Below are 13831 nucleotides of genomic sequence, written 5' to 3' on the forward strand. Positions count from 1 at the left end.
GCCTGACCAAGCCGCTGCAGCCAAAACCCAAAACCCTCTCTTATGATCCCCCTCTCATTTTCCGTTTTACACAATTTTTTGACCATCGTGTTCACTGTCTCTTTTTGATGTAGGTCAACAGAAGAAGAACCACAACCGCAGAGAAGGACCGGCAGAGCCGTCGTACCTAGAGACTCCCCCTATCGGTAGGTGTCTGTTTTTTTATTTTTTTCGGCCAATAGAATCTTCTTAACGTATTTTTTCGTAGGAATAAGTGTAAAATCGTGCTAAACTAGGAAAACCAACTAGGCTGAGACGAACCACTGCCGAAGTACGGCAGGGTGCTGTGTCGGAATCCTAAAATTTACTGGAAAGATTTTTCAACACCGATTTTAGCCTTTTAGATATTTTTGACTACGTAACAAGTATTTTAATTTTCGTCAGAAAAATTCAAGAAAACTGGAGACCATCAGAAGGCGTAGTAGATAGTACGACATTTTGAAACACTGATCGGGATAAGAACATCTCACCCTATTCCTTATTACGGTAAATTGAGGCTTCTTATATTTTGTGAAAAACTAAAAAAATTCTAAAAATAATTACAGACCACTAGTGGAGGCAGAACTTGTCAATTCATATTTATCCTGATTCACTGTTTATTTTTTGTACTGCTTGAATTAGCTACTATTATATTGTGCATATTTAATTGACGGTTTTGATTATTTTCTCAGTTGTTTGGTTTATCTCACTGTACATTCCCTTATTGGTATGTTCTAAATTAAAATATATCAATTATGTTCTTAATATACATATCACTTATTTGCGTAACCTACTATTGATTTGTGAATACCAAATATTAGTATGAAATTAATGATTGATTGGTGATATAAATATATGTATGAAAGGCTTATTGGGTACCTCGGAAAAGGGTGGACGGACTGGTACATAGGGAGCCCTACTATGGACATTATCTCAACCAGACGGGGCTGAGAAGTTCCATACTAGAAGGGTTTGAGAGACATGGTTCACCCTTCACCCTTATACCGGACGGGGTATCAAAGTGATGGTGTATTTGGGATCCATTACTAAATGGGGATATAGGGATGGTCGGGTTAACTAACAAATCTAAATATTGGGTTCACGAGTATGAGAATATACCTATGGACCTTTAGGGGTTCCAGTAAGGTAGTTAAAAAAAAAATTGCTAGTCTTGTTCAGTTGTATATAAAATTATCATGTTATCTGAGTATTTGTCTTTATAGGTTGATTTTGAAAAACTCACAACGGTAAGTATGGAGTAAACGATTTTCTCTATGTTAAATGAATTCACTTAAATAAATGGCTACATTAGTTATTTTATAATTTTTACCAGCCTTCGATTTTTCGTATCAATGCTTAACGTAGTATTCTTACTGGACTAGTGTAGCTTACTCTTCCATTAACCATTCCAGATCAAGAAGAACAAGATCCAGATCTTGATTAGCAGGAGGGTTGTGAATAGATTACCTCACCGTCAAGTGCTAGCGAAGGTTAATCCCCTTAGGACATTTATTTACTTATTTTTAATCATTTATCTGTTTTTTTATAAATCGTTATAGAATGTATATTCTTGTAACCTTATTGTGCATTCAAATTTACTGCGTAAGGAATATAACCCTAACATTATTGTTTACTTCTGTATTTAGAACTACAAATTCATTTCCTTTAAGTTTTGGGTTTTCACAGAAAACGCGTTGAAACATGCTTGGAATCGCAAATCACGGGTCGAGCTGCCCCATACTGATCGTCCTCTCTAACCACTCATCGTCACGTGATGCTGCCATCTTCTCCATTCTCTCTTTCGATTCTTTCTTCGCCACCGCCGCTGCCATCTTCTCTTTCTTCTTTTTTTTTCTTCTTTTTTCTCTATCTTCTCCCTTTCTCTCTCTGCAAAAATCTTTATATCTCTCTCTGCACAAATCTTTATCTTTTATAGCCAAAGAAGAGGAGTCTTGTACGACTCTTCCTCCTTTTTCTCCAGTGGTCATTATCCTCCCTTCTTCTTTTTCGAACTAGAGGTGTGTATGCTTCTAGTTCACTGAAATGTTAAGGTTTGATGAAATATTAAATTTTAATGTTTATTGAACTGTGTATGTCTTAAATTATGATACTAAAATACCAAATTCTGATGTTTGTTGAATTATTTATATTAAATGCTGATGTTTATTGAATGACTTGATTTAGAAGGTTTAGTGAAGGAATTAGGGTATAAATACCATGTATTTTTACAATTTTAAGGAAAATTATGTTTAAACTCTCTCTGTTGGTAGTTTTATGTTCTTGATCAACTTGGATGAATTACTCTCTTATTTATTAGTACTTGCACGATTACTGAGTATATTAAGCTCACTCTATTTGCTATTTATTATTTTTTTAAATCAAGATAATCAGAATCTCATTTATGAACAATTAGAGATTTGTTAGGAGATCATGTTATATTTTATTCAAACAGTATTTAAGCTAAATTATTTCTTTTGTAGTAAGAATTTATTTTAGAATTTGAATGTGTTTCATAAATATTGGATATTTTAAATTAAGTATGTAAGAGACGTACTTTTATTATTTTAAGATTTACTGCATTGAGGTATTCCTATAAACTCATTATATGATGTGTGTACGGTTAATGTTAAGATTTTGAATGAGAGTTCGGATTATTACATTCATAGTTAAAAATAAGGTAACATACTTATTTACTTATTGGTTTATTAATTATTATGTAAACTTTTTGTCCTTTAATTGCTTAAAATTCACCAATATTGAAGTAGGATGAGAATTTGAATTCATGGCCATTTTACCAACAACAATTAAATTAATATGGTTGGTCTTAATTGGCTGGATATATACGTACTTAATTAAAAAGGAATCACAATGAATTTATATAATTTTATTTACAAAAGTTTTCTTTAGTTTTTAGATCTTTCTGGCACATGCATGCAAATATGGGCATGTGTGTATAGAAATGTGCATTCTAATTATAATTATTAAATTGTATGAATTTTATTAAAAAAAAAAAAAAAAACTAACAATATTTCAGAATTTAAAATGATGGTTATGTTTTTAATTGAGATAGCATTCATAAAAATGTAGTTCTACTAGAAGGGAGAGAAGTAAGACCCTGTGGTTTAGAAGGCGTAGCTTATTAACACAATGAGGTACAATAAATGGTGGTGCAATTGATTAAGTTATGCATTATATATGATATATACACACACACACACACACATATAGTATATGTGTGCGGCATAAAATGATAGATGCGACCCCTTCCTTATTACTCCTTCAATCTCTCCTCCCACCCATTTACAACCATAATCTCTCTCCCTCTCCTCCATCTCATATCTAACAACCTTTCTCTTCTGCCATGCATTCTCAACAATTTAACCCTAATTCACTTATTACCATTTTCTTCTCTTCCTCATTATATAGTTAATTCGTACATTTCTTTTCTTAATAAACAAATTTATTTGATCTGGCTTCGGCAAACCCCATAAAACAAATCAATAAAAAAGATGGGTCGTGTTAAACTTGAGATTAAGAGGATAGAAAACAACACAAATCGTCAAGTCACCTTCTCAAAGCGCAGGAATGGACTCATCAAGAAAGCTTATGAGCTTTCAGTTCTTTGTGATATCGATATTGCTCTTATCATGTTTTCTCCAAGTCCCTCCCAGCGTCTCAGCCATTTTTCCGGCAAGAAAAGGTACTGTTTTTTTTTATATAATATATATTCTTATACATTTTCTGAAACCATCATCTTCATGTTTTGTACGTACGTAATATATCATTTGTAATTCTAATACCCATTTCTTTGTATATACTTGCATCGTTTCAGTCTTTTCTGATTTATTTGATGATTGAATATTCCCGGTTAATTTAATTATCACTCATGAATATATTCTTGTAATTTAAAATATTTGAGTTTGTAATGTTAAACTTGTGGATCAATGTGTCTCCCCTGAAATAACGAGGCGAAGATGATCCAAGAGTTTCTTTCAGCTAGTCCCATTAATTTAATTAAGGAAAAAAAAAGAAAAAAGAAATCCTGGTTTTCTAGTTCTCCGGGTAACTCCGGTAATTCTCCATGCCAAGAGTCCGTTGTGGATTCGATGATCGCTCGTGTTGAAGAGGCACTTTTTTAGCTTACATTTATAATTCCATGATTCTTGTAGACAGCGTCCCCGTATGTATCTGTGTGTGTGTGTATGGATGTATGTATGTATAGATTTGTCATTGAAACTATGAATATATACATATATCTCTTCTATACGTGGTGTATACACTAATGGTTTGTTGGCTTTGTCAAATAGGATTGAGGACGTGTTTATCCGTTACATAAATCTCCCAGACCAAGAAAGAGAACAGTATGATGTTGCCTACATTTTTATATTTCATAAACTTAAATTCAATTTGACACCATTACGATAGATGTAAATTTTGCAGTGCTTTAATCTTCCCGGAGCAAGGCAGGCATCCGTACGCTTTTAGACCCCTTTATTCTATAAAATTTAACGACACAACTATTTATTGTTTGATTAATTAACCATCTATTCATTGTTTTGTTGCAGAGATATCCAAAACAAAGAGGTAAATTAATATAATTTAATTTGAAAAACCCATTTAAAAATAAAAATAAAAATAAAATAGTTGCATTTCTCATAAATTGATGCAGTATTTGGTAAGGACCCTGCAGCAGCTGAAGTCTGAAAATGAAGTTGCTCTCCAACTTACAAAGTGTGTTATTTTCTCTCTTCCAATTATGTCATATTATTTTAATATCAATTTTTATTCTTTTATAATCTGATCTGGTGGTGCTGCTGTATTGACTTTGATTATATAGTCCTGCAGCTATCAACTCTGAGATTGAGGTGAGCTGCTCAAAAGTTTTATGACAAGAAATTAAGATTTTTAGTTTTTTGAGTTACTGATTAATTCATTGTAGGAACTGGAGCAAGAAGTTAGCAGGCTACAACAACAACTTCACATGGCAGAAGAGCAGATAAGGTGCTTAATAATTTTGCTAACCAGTTTAATTTGTTTGAAATATTTAAAGAAATAAAAGGAAAAAATTTGGGTGTTTTTTAATATATGAAAGAGCGTACGAGCCAGACCCATTGAGGATGACATCAATGGGGGAGCTTGAATCATGCGAGAAGCATCTTCTTGATACACTGACTTGTGTTTTACAGAGAAAGGTTCACAAATTTTCTCTCTCTTTTATTATTATTATTATTATTATTTTGTTTTGAAACACAGAGAGGATTTTGTTCATTGATAATTTGGGGTGCAGGAATATTTGTTGAGTAACCACCTATCTACATATGATCCATCTACCATACAGCAGCAGGTAATTATTTAAAAAATGTATAATATTTTATTTTTTTTAAAAAAAAATTATATTTGAGTAAATATTAATTTAAATGGCAGCGAGGGATGGCAACCGGGTTTGAAAACGACGTGGTGGGATGGCTGCCTGATGGATCTCACAGCCAAGCCCCATTATTTGATGCATCTGCTCCGTTAAATCCACTCAGGTAGACTACAGTAAGTTTAGGTTTATATATATATATATATTTAAAAAAAAAAAAAAAAAAAAAAAGAGAGATTTATGGTTTCAGGGATCTGTCTTCTACAATTTATGATCCGTTGCTAAGGGGATCCGGATCGACCACGAATCCCAACAACGCCGAAAGCTTCCCGGACTGGCCTCCTCCGACTCATCAGACTTTTACTACGTCTACTTCCTTGTTCCCTCAGATCCAGGTTTTATTTATTTCATAATCTTTTTTTTTTTTTTTTTGCGGGGAGAGGGGTTGGGGTGGGTTGTCAAACCTAAATTTATCATAATCTTAATTGACAGCATGGAATTGTGGGACCAGACTTGCAAGATATCATGCAAAGTGAACAGGTGGAGGTCCCTCTGACTGCCACGCACGCACAGCCAAATCACCAACACACTAATTACGATCCCAACAAACTCCCCCAACTTAATGCTCAATGAAATTAATTTTCTTTTCTTTTTTCCTACTAATTGTAAAATTGTAAGTCTTATAACTCGTGGTGTTGCCGGGTCATCTGAAAATGTAATTATACCCCCCCTCCCCCCAAAATATATATATATATATATCTATATCCATATCACTACGATTCTTTTTATTCTTTAAATTTTAAAGTGTCACGTAACCAACAGAATAAATTAATAACCACGGCACTTATAAAAGTGTATTTATAAGAATCGTGTTCACCGAATTTTTCAGACAATTCTTTACTTACGTTATTTCATCATTTAATTTTTTTTCAATATCTTAAACATTTTTCAGACAATTCAAAATATATATATATATATATATTAGCCTAGACACCGTTAAAAAATTTATTATTACTTTGAAGTACTAAATTCATATATTCAAGAATCAAAATGACACAAAAACACCATATCCCACTGCATCAAAAAACAATCTCAGAACAAAAACATATAGCTTGTTATAAATGAAAATATACACCAGTTATTCAACTATACCGTAATTAGTACAAATAAAAAGTTTATAACTGTTGACATACATAAAAACTCTAAAGGTGAACCAAATACCCTCCAAATTGGGAGCTCTGTTTCTTAAAGATACTTGTCCTCTTACATGACTACAACAACCAACCACTTTTAACAAATAAGGTAATTTTCTTCATATTAGTAAAAAGCTCGTGCAACCAAACAGCAATGGAGTTCAAATCTCCGTATCCTCTTTTTATTATAATTTTACTCTCATGCATAATTCCATGATACATAATTAAATTAATTATATGTAATACTAACTCATTACATCACTGTTTTTCAAATCACTACAAACTATTAAAAAGTTAAAAACTGGAGGTATGGTGTCCTGGAGGGCGATGTTCAAATTATATGCATGCTACTAGAATTTAAATTATAAATAAAGCATTTTCTCATTACGATAAGCTTTTCCAAGGAGATAATTAATCACCAAACTCCATTTTCCACACATACTTGCCCTCCAACCTGTACTCAGAGGGCGAACAAAATAGAGAACCCTCCTTGCTAAGGCATGCATATAATACCAATAAGGGAATAAGGTGTTGCGTCATTACCCAAAACCAACATCAGTAACGAGTATTGTCAAAAACCCAAGGTTCATGCAAGAAAAGCTCACGGCCATTCATTGGTATCATTCCAGAAGCTATGCCTTCTGCACATTTCCTGCCTGCTTCAGCCTTCCTAGCTGATGCATCTGCATCCTGCAGAAAGAGGAAACACATCTTCAAACAGAAAGCGGAACACACAACCAGGTTTACACTTCAATCCCTGGCAGCATATCAATAACTGAGTATATACAAAAGTTTGAAGAATCTTAGATTCTAAGTCAACTAGTCGAAAGATGATAGTCAAGCAGTATCTCGATCCAAGGCATGACTAAGAGTTAGTATTAAAAGAGAGTTAACTCGTCAACCTCCAAAAACTATAGTACAAAGTCAACCTCCAACAACTATAGTACAAACTTACCAAATGATTCTTGATGTGGAAGTAATATTTAAAATATCCAATCCAAAGAAACTTCGTGGAATCCACTCCTAAAGATACATTTCAATCAAAAAGTGAGCTGAATAATGGATCAACATCAAGTTCCAAAACCCCTAAATGTAAGGAAATTGTTTGCTTTTTGGATGTAGACAAAGTGGGAACACGAATTACGAATGCCGAAGGAAAAATAACTTGTATGTTGGAATGAAAGAAAATGAAGAGGTCCAAGAAAGAGACGATGGTTATATATCCTACAAGGATGATGATTTAGCTTTTAGTGAACACTTACCTCTCTTTTGTTAAGGTGCATATTGTCATACTCCAGACTCTTAAGGTCTTTCCTTAAGAGTCAACTCTATGGATGGACAAGAAAAATCAGTATGTCTTCGTGATGCTCAATATCTTTTCCCAAGCGTCGGCTCTACAAAGTCCCACGCAACCAGGGATTTGACATAGCAATTGGTCCACACGGTGATTTCATCCTACCACCAAGATTTAACACTCCTAAACAATTATGCATTTCTATTATTTTAGGTATTAGCAAAAACAGCGAAACACAAAGGACGCCAAGTTTTCATGGGGAAGCTCAAAGATCAAGGTTTTACATCATTTGCCACTTCAAAGCTCCTGAACGAGTTTTCTCCAACTAGAGGAGAATGACATACTAATTAGAGCCCAAGTTCTGAAACTTCCTCTGGCAAATAGAAGGACAAGACAGTAGATTTTCCAAATCTGCTTTGCTTATGAATGAGTATCATCTCCCTATTTCTTTTTTCTTTTGAAAAAAAGAATGAGCTACAATTTAGGGCTCAAAAAAAGGGAGGCAGGGAGGGAAAGAGGGGGAGGGAAAAGAACTGGTCACATCCTCACTTGGAAATCATCCTCCCACCCTCCCCATTTAAAACTTCGTTGTTTTTGGTCCACTTTGTGAGCAGCAAGTATGACCATTATGCATATGTTAAACGAGAGAAGAACTGGAATCCCCTACAATCTCATTTAAGGTTAAGCTTACGAAGAAAAAGATCTTCTTGTAATGTACGACAAAATGCTTGTAAATTCAAAAAGATTCCAACTGGAATTTAGATTTAGTCAGCCTTAGATAGGTAATTTTTTAAGCAACTAAACCTAGATGACATGGAAATGGCTACTTAGTACTATATTTCAGTGAGCTTGGGTCATGCTTGGGAAGATCAAGATGAAAAATGAGAAATCTGAAACGATAAGAAAGTGCAAATTTTCAAGTCAATCTTCTCTTTTCCTCCGTAAAGGGATAAAAGAAAAGTTAATGAAAGTCGGTGAAAATTCCATCCCTATCAAAGAAATAATCCACAGATGAACTTAAACTACAGTTTTAACACAACGAAAGCTTTTATTGATCATGTCAATACTCAATGGCTACGATAGAATAACATAGTTTCGTAAATTTTAAACAGTTTTTTTTTTTTTTTTTTTTTTATTTTATAAAAAGGGACATAAATTTTAAACAGTTCAAAAAAAAATACCGGGAGTTTTTATTTACTCAATGACATGTCAATCTCATGAAAGGATAGAGATGCATCTCCTTTTCACTTAATCAATAGCCTTGGCTTTCAAATCTATAAGGAAATATCAAGTGCAAAATTGGATCATTCGTCTTAATCCATTGTAAAGCGAAATTCGTGCCATTATCTCAAATCGAGTGAATTTCAAATCAAGAAAGTAACTAACCTAGTTCAGACAGAATTATAGACACACGTAAGGGAAATTGCAGCTATGAAACAGACGAAATTCAAAAGAGAAAAATTATCAACGACAACGCAAAAATAAAACCCTAGATAGAGAAAGAAATCAATCAAGGGCAATATAGAGACACCTTCTGGCGCTTCCAGGTGAGGAACTGGGGCTGAGTGATAGACTTAGCCCTTGGTCTTTTGCTGCACTCTTCGCCCTTCTTTTCCTCTGTTCCCATGGCGATGGAATTTCCTGTATTTCCTATTTTTGCCAAACAAAATGGAACGTTGGTCGGTCGATACATGGCGCGGTTGCGGACTAGACAAGACGGCGCCGTTTGAACGTTCATCATATTCGCGGAGTGTGTGTTTGTTTTGGATAATTATGTACGTACCTTAAAACTTTGTAGAAATTTCTTTCTTTTCTTTCTTTCTTTCTTAAAAATAAAATATTTATTCTCTAAATAATTATATAACTTAATTTATCATCATTTAAGATATCGAAAAAAAATGCTATGCTATTAATTATTCTAGTTACTTCATATTAATATTTTAAAAAATATATTTTTTGTTAATTTATTTTGGTGGAACAAACAATGGAGGACCAGGTATTCTATTTAATTTAATATTTGAAAATGAAAAGGGTGTATTTTCATTTTTTTTTTTTTGTCTTTTTAAAGATTTACAGATAGGCTGCATAACATATATTGTGTACGAATATAGCTTGGGCACATAAATGAAACATAGAGTGTGTTTATTATTTTTGCAGATTTTATTTATTAGAGGTGACAAATAAACAAGTGATATGTTGAAATGGGACATCAACAATTAGTTTGTTTAGAATGAATACACGTATTTATAGCATCTCCCACAGACAGAAAAATCCATCCCCTTCCAGTTCTCTCTATAAATTTTGAAGATTTTAGCTTGTGAATCACTTGCCATCTCGGACTAGCTATTGCCAACTGCGAAAACAACAGATAACCTTAATTAAAAACATCATCGAAACAAAAAACAAAAACATTAAACATAGGTAACCTAAGTTACTTGTATGCCATTGCCAGATGCAATCAGCTCTCTCTGCAACTCCTCCATTGCAATCAATCCTGAAGTGTCAATGTTCATCACATCTGTATGTTTTATCAAATTAAACTTTTTAAGTTAACCGATTCACCTTATTATTTAAGACAGATATATGATTATAGATAGCTGGAATAACTCACTGGACATGTCAACAACTACTGCTTGAACCATTCCCTTGTGCTCGTCTTGGATTGCCCACCTTACTATCCTGCAACCAAAACCAATTCATTCATCATTTCTGCAAACACCAATACACTCTTGCTATCTCAATATTACCTTTCTCTGATGAAATTGGCATTAGCAAAGCAGAGTAAGGCAGAGTTTATACGGAGTGTTAGGATGCCAGGAATTTGAACAGCCATGGGATACTGACTAATCTCACAAAACATATCCGTTCTTGGAAGCCTCCCTACTGCTTCAACCCCAGGTCGAATTGAATATACCAATACTTTTGCAAATGAGATGCTCACCTGTATCACACATACTTTTTTAACTATACAATACCAAAATACAAAACTTATATGACCCACTAGTCCTTCCAAAACTGGGAATTTTATAATAAAAAATATTGCCCCCACCCAACAAATACAAGTCCCCTTACATTAAATGTTGATCAAGATATGGACTAGTCCGATTGGGACAACCCATATGTTCAGATCTACTTATCTCTATAATTTGCAAAACAAAAAAAAAAATGCTTAAATTTACCGCGACCAAAAGACCAATCTCCACCGAAACAAACAAGACGCCGAAGAAAGCACCAATGCAGGCCAAAAAGTCCAGCTTCTCCACTTTCCAGATATGATAGGCTTCCTTTATGTCAATCAGTCCTGGGAGAGCTGATAAAATGATGGATGCAAGTATGGCAATGGGCGTGTAGTATAACAACCTGGTAAATAATTCTAGTGATACCAATACAGTAATCGCCATCACTATGTTTGATACTACCGTTTCACATCCTGCACTGAAATTCACTGCGGTTCTCGAAAATGAACCTGCATATACAACACAAATCAGTATTTTCTTTACTTCTTTTCCAAGTTTAGCTCCAAAAACTTGACCCCCCCAAGAAAAGGAAACATTGTATATTCACCAGTTGCCACATAGCAAGAAGATAAAGACCCTGCAATGTTCATGAAGCCCATGGCTATCATCTCCTTGTTACCCTCAAGATGGTAGTCTTTAATCGAAGCGAATGATCTACCAACGGCAATGGCTTCCTGAAGTAAATATTTTTCATAGTTACTTTGAGAAAAAAAGGCAAGCTCATGACTTCAAATGTTCTTTTTATGTTTTTATGCGAATATGAGTAACTTACAGTAAGAGCAACAAGTGCAGTAATTAGTCCTATTTTGGCAGCTTCTCCCACATGTTGACCACTTAGCTGCAACTGATGGGCTGAACTTGGATTAAGACCACCTTTAATGTGTTTTACTATCTGAACCCCATGCTTATCTGCTTTAGTTAAATACACAATTAACGTGGATAATATAACTGATACAAGTGGAGCCATAGCTGGGAACCAGAACAGTTTCTTGTTTCTTCTTCCCTGCAGTTTTTCACGGCTTTCTCAACATAAATTTATTAAAAAAAAAACTATATATATATATGTTGACCGACAAAGAATGAACCTTACAATAAACCTGGCAAATAAAAGGAAGATGAGGAACGAGCAGCCAATGACAAAATTTAGAGGATACCACTGCAAATAGTACAGAAATGTTAAATTCTCAAACCAAAAAAAAAAAATCCGCATGAAGAAAGAATTCAGAACTTCTAGATTGTGATAGGCTTTGTGCAAAGATTAACTTACTGGAGGATGCATTGACCCAGAAACAGACTTGACGACAGAGACAATATCCGTATTGTTGGTGAAGTGACTCAGTCCCAGCAGGCCTTTAAGTTGCTGGAGACCAATAACAATGGCGGCACCAGCCATGAACCCAACAAGGGCTGCATGTGAAAGAAAATCTACCAGAAACCCGAACCTTAAAAATCCAAACATAGCTTGGAAGGTGCCAGCGAAGAACGTGACGGTAAAAACAAGCTTCCTGTAGGCAATGGGATCAGCAACTGGATCTTCTATCTTCTGAACCATTGCAGAAAGCAGTAGCGAGACCACTGCAACTGGTCCAATGGCAATCTCTCTTGAAGTGCCCATTAGAGCATAAATCAGAGGCGGTACGACGCTGGTGTCTAAACACAGCAGAATGGCAGTTAATATGTATTCATTTGCTGACTTTTTAACCTCAAACTAGATAGAGCTGGACTGAAGAGTTACATACATAGACCAAACTGAGGATCGAGCTTCGCTAAATTGGCATATCCAATACTCTGCAAATACATATACAAAAACACAGCTGAGAAAGAAAGTTAGATATATGCAAATATGGCATATATATCTTTAATATACCTGAGGAATGCTCAGGCTGGCAAGAGTGAGACCAGCCATCAAGTCATTTTTGAACTTAGAAGCCTTATAGTTTCTTCCCCAGCTAAGGATGGGAAAAAAGGTTTGAAGGAAGGATAAGGCTCGTCTGGTGCTAGTGTGGTTCGAGGAAGAGGAAGAAGACTTGAAAGTGGATCTAATGGAACCAACAAGCTCGTGCCATAAACTTGGTGGCTCAGGAGAGTCCAGCAGCCATCTTGCTCTCTCAATGCTACGGCACTCTTCCATCTCATCTTTTTGCTCTTCTTGCCTCTCTTCCACACTCAAAGAACCCATCACTTTTTTCAGACTGTTCCAATGAATTTTCTCATCTATATATACACCAGTAAATTGCAATAACAATCCAAGTAATTAGAGTAAGTTATGTTCAAGGTATTATTAAATTCAAAAAAGTCACACACATCAGCTAAAATTTTTCAGAAGTTAGCTGCATCAGCAGTCAGATTCACAAAAGTGAAAATAAGCCTAAAAGAAGCTCCCCTGTTATTAATTACCATAAATCTCCAAAGAACTGACCTCATAATTGGACGACAAGGTTGACTGTCCGTTTATTTATTTATTTTTTATTATTATTTGTATAATAGTAGTTGAATAATATATGATGGTGGGGGGGGGGCGGTGACATTTCAATTTTTGTAACTGCTTGGAAGAGAGACACTAGTAATATCATTTTTACAAATGGTGCATGAAATTAATTTTTCATTAATTAATTAGAATAAAAAAGAGAACCATTCGTATTATATATCATGTTGGATGGATTGTTTATCCTTTTCATTTAATCACCATTTTTTTTTTTTTCGAGATCATGCAGTAAAAGTTTTTTTTTTAAAAAAAATCAATTTTGTAAAAAATTAAGTGATTTCAACATCAAATCAAGAATTTATTCAAAAAAAATCTAATAAAACGAATATTTTTTTATTTGAAAAAGAGAATAAAACCAGAATTCAAACTTCATTGTTCATTAAAATATAAATTAATTATTTTGCAATATATTTTGTGTTTATTTTATTTTAATCAAAACTAACAATATATGACATATAT

The 13831-nt window shown here is 34.2% G+C and overlaps 3 protein-coding genes across 6 annotated transcripts; 1 reads left to right on the forward strand and 2 right to left on the reverse strand.

Annotated features, from left to right (window-relative positions):
• Window positions 1-3106: 3106 nt before the first annotated feature.
• On the forward strand, window positions 3107-6679 carry LOC110813260 (agamous-like MADS-box protein AGL104). 2 transcript variants are annotated; one of them, XM_022040316.2, is made up of 12 exons: window positions 3107-3718; window positions 4326-4379; window positions 4459-4491; window positions 4584-4602; window positions 4688-4749; window positions 4856-4883; window positions 4958-5019; window positions 5111-5210; window positions 5306-5362; window positions 5443-5549; window positions 5634-5778; window positions 5876-6427. In XM_022040316.2, exons 1-12 carry the CDS (start codon window positions 3528-3530, stop codon window positions 6014-6016), a joined length of 999 nt encoding a protein of 332 aa, XP_021896008.2. In that variant the 5' UTR covers window positions 3107-3527; the 3' UTR covers window positions 6017-6427. The 2 variants fall into 2 exon arrangements, with proteins under 2 accessions (XP_021896008.2, XP_088076812.1); XM_088220686.1 differs by lacking the exon at window positions 4459-4491 and having other exon boundaries at window positions 5876-6679.
• A 52-nt stretch (window positions 6680-6731) lies between these two features.
• LOC110813327 (zinc finger CCCH domain protein) lies at window positions 6732-9691 on the reverse strand. Of its 2 annotated transcripts, XM_022040410.2 has the most exons (3): window positions 9402-9691; window positions 7532-7599; window positions 7127-7266 (listed from the first exon to the last, which is right to left on the reverse strand). In XM_022040410.2, exons 1-3 carry the CDS (start codon window positions 9609-9611, stop codon window positions 7209-7211), a joined length of 336 nt encoding a protein of 111 aa, XP_021896102.2. In that variant the 5' UTR covers window positions 9612-9691; the 3' UTR covers window positions 7127-7208. The 2 variants fall into 2 exon arrangements, with proteins under 2 accessions (XP_021896101.2, XP_021896102.2); XM_022040409.2 differs by lacking the exon at window positions 7532-7599 and having other exon boundaries at window positions 6732-7266; window positions 9402-9654.
• Window positions 9692-9991: 300 nt separating this feature from the next.
• AST56 (STAS domain / Sulfate transporter family) lies at window positions 9992-13233 on the reverse strand. Of its 2 annotated transcripts, none has more exons than XM_022040389.2 (11): window positions 12755-13233; window positions 12627-12675; window positions 12155-12537; window positions 11978-12043; window positions 11660-11890; window positions 11435-11561; window positions 11050-11336; window positions 10618-10811; window positions 10482-10549; window positions 10306-10388; window positions 9992-10223 (listed from the first exon to the last, which is right to left on the reverse strand). In XM_022040389.2, the coding sequence occupies exons 1-11, from the start codon at window positions 13064-13066 to the stop codon at window positions 10080-10082; spliced, it is 1944 nt and encodes a 647-aa protein (XP_021896081.2). In that variant the 5' UTR covers window positions 13067-13233; the 3' UTR covers window positions 9992-10079. The 2 variants fall into 2 exon arrangements, with proteins under 2 accessions (XP_021896081.2, XP_021896082.2); XM_022040390.2 differs by having other exon boundaries at window positions 10297-10388; window positions 12755-13231.
• Between the last annotated feature and the right edge of the window lie 598 nt (window positions 13234-13831).

The sequence above is a fragment of the Carica papaya genome, chromosome 1, assembly GCF_054855325.1.
Source record: "Carica papaya isolate Zhongbai chromosome 1, ASM5485532v1, whole genome shotgun sequence".
Lineage (NCBI taxonomy): Eukaryota > Viridiplantae > Streptophyta > Magnoliopsida > Brassicales > Caricaceae > Carica > Carica papaya.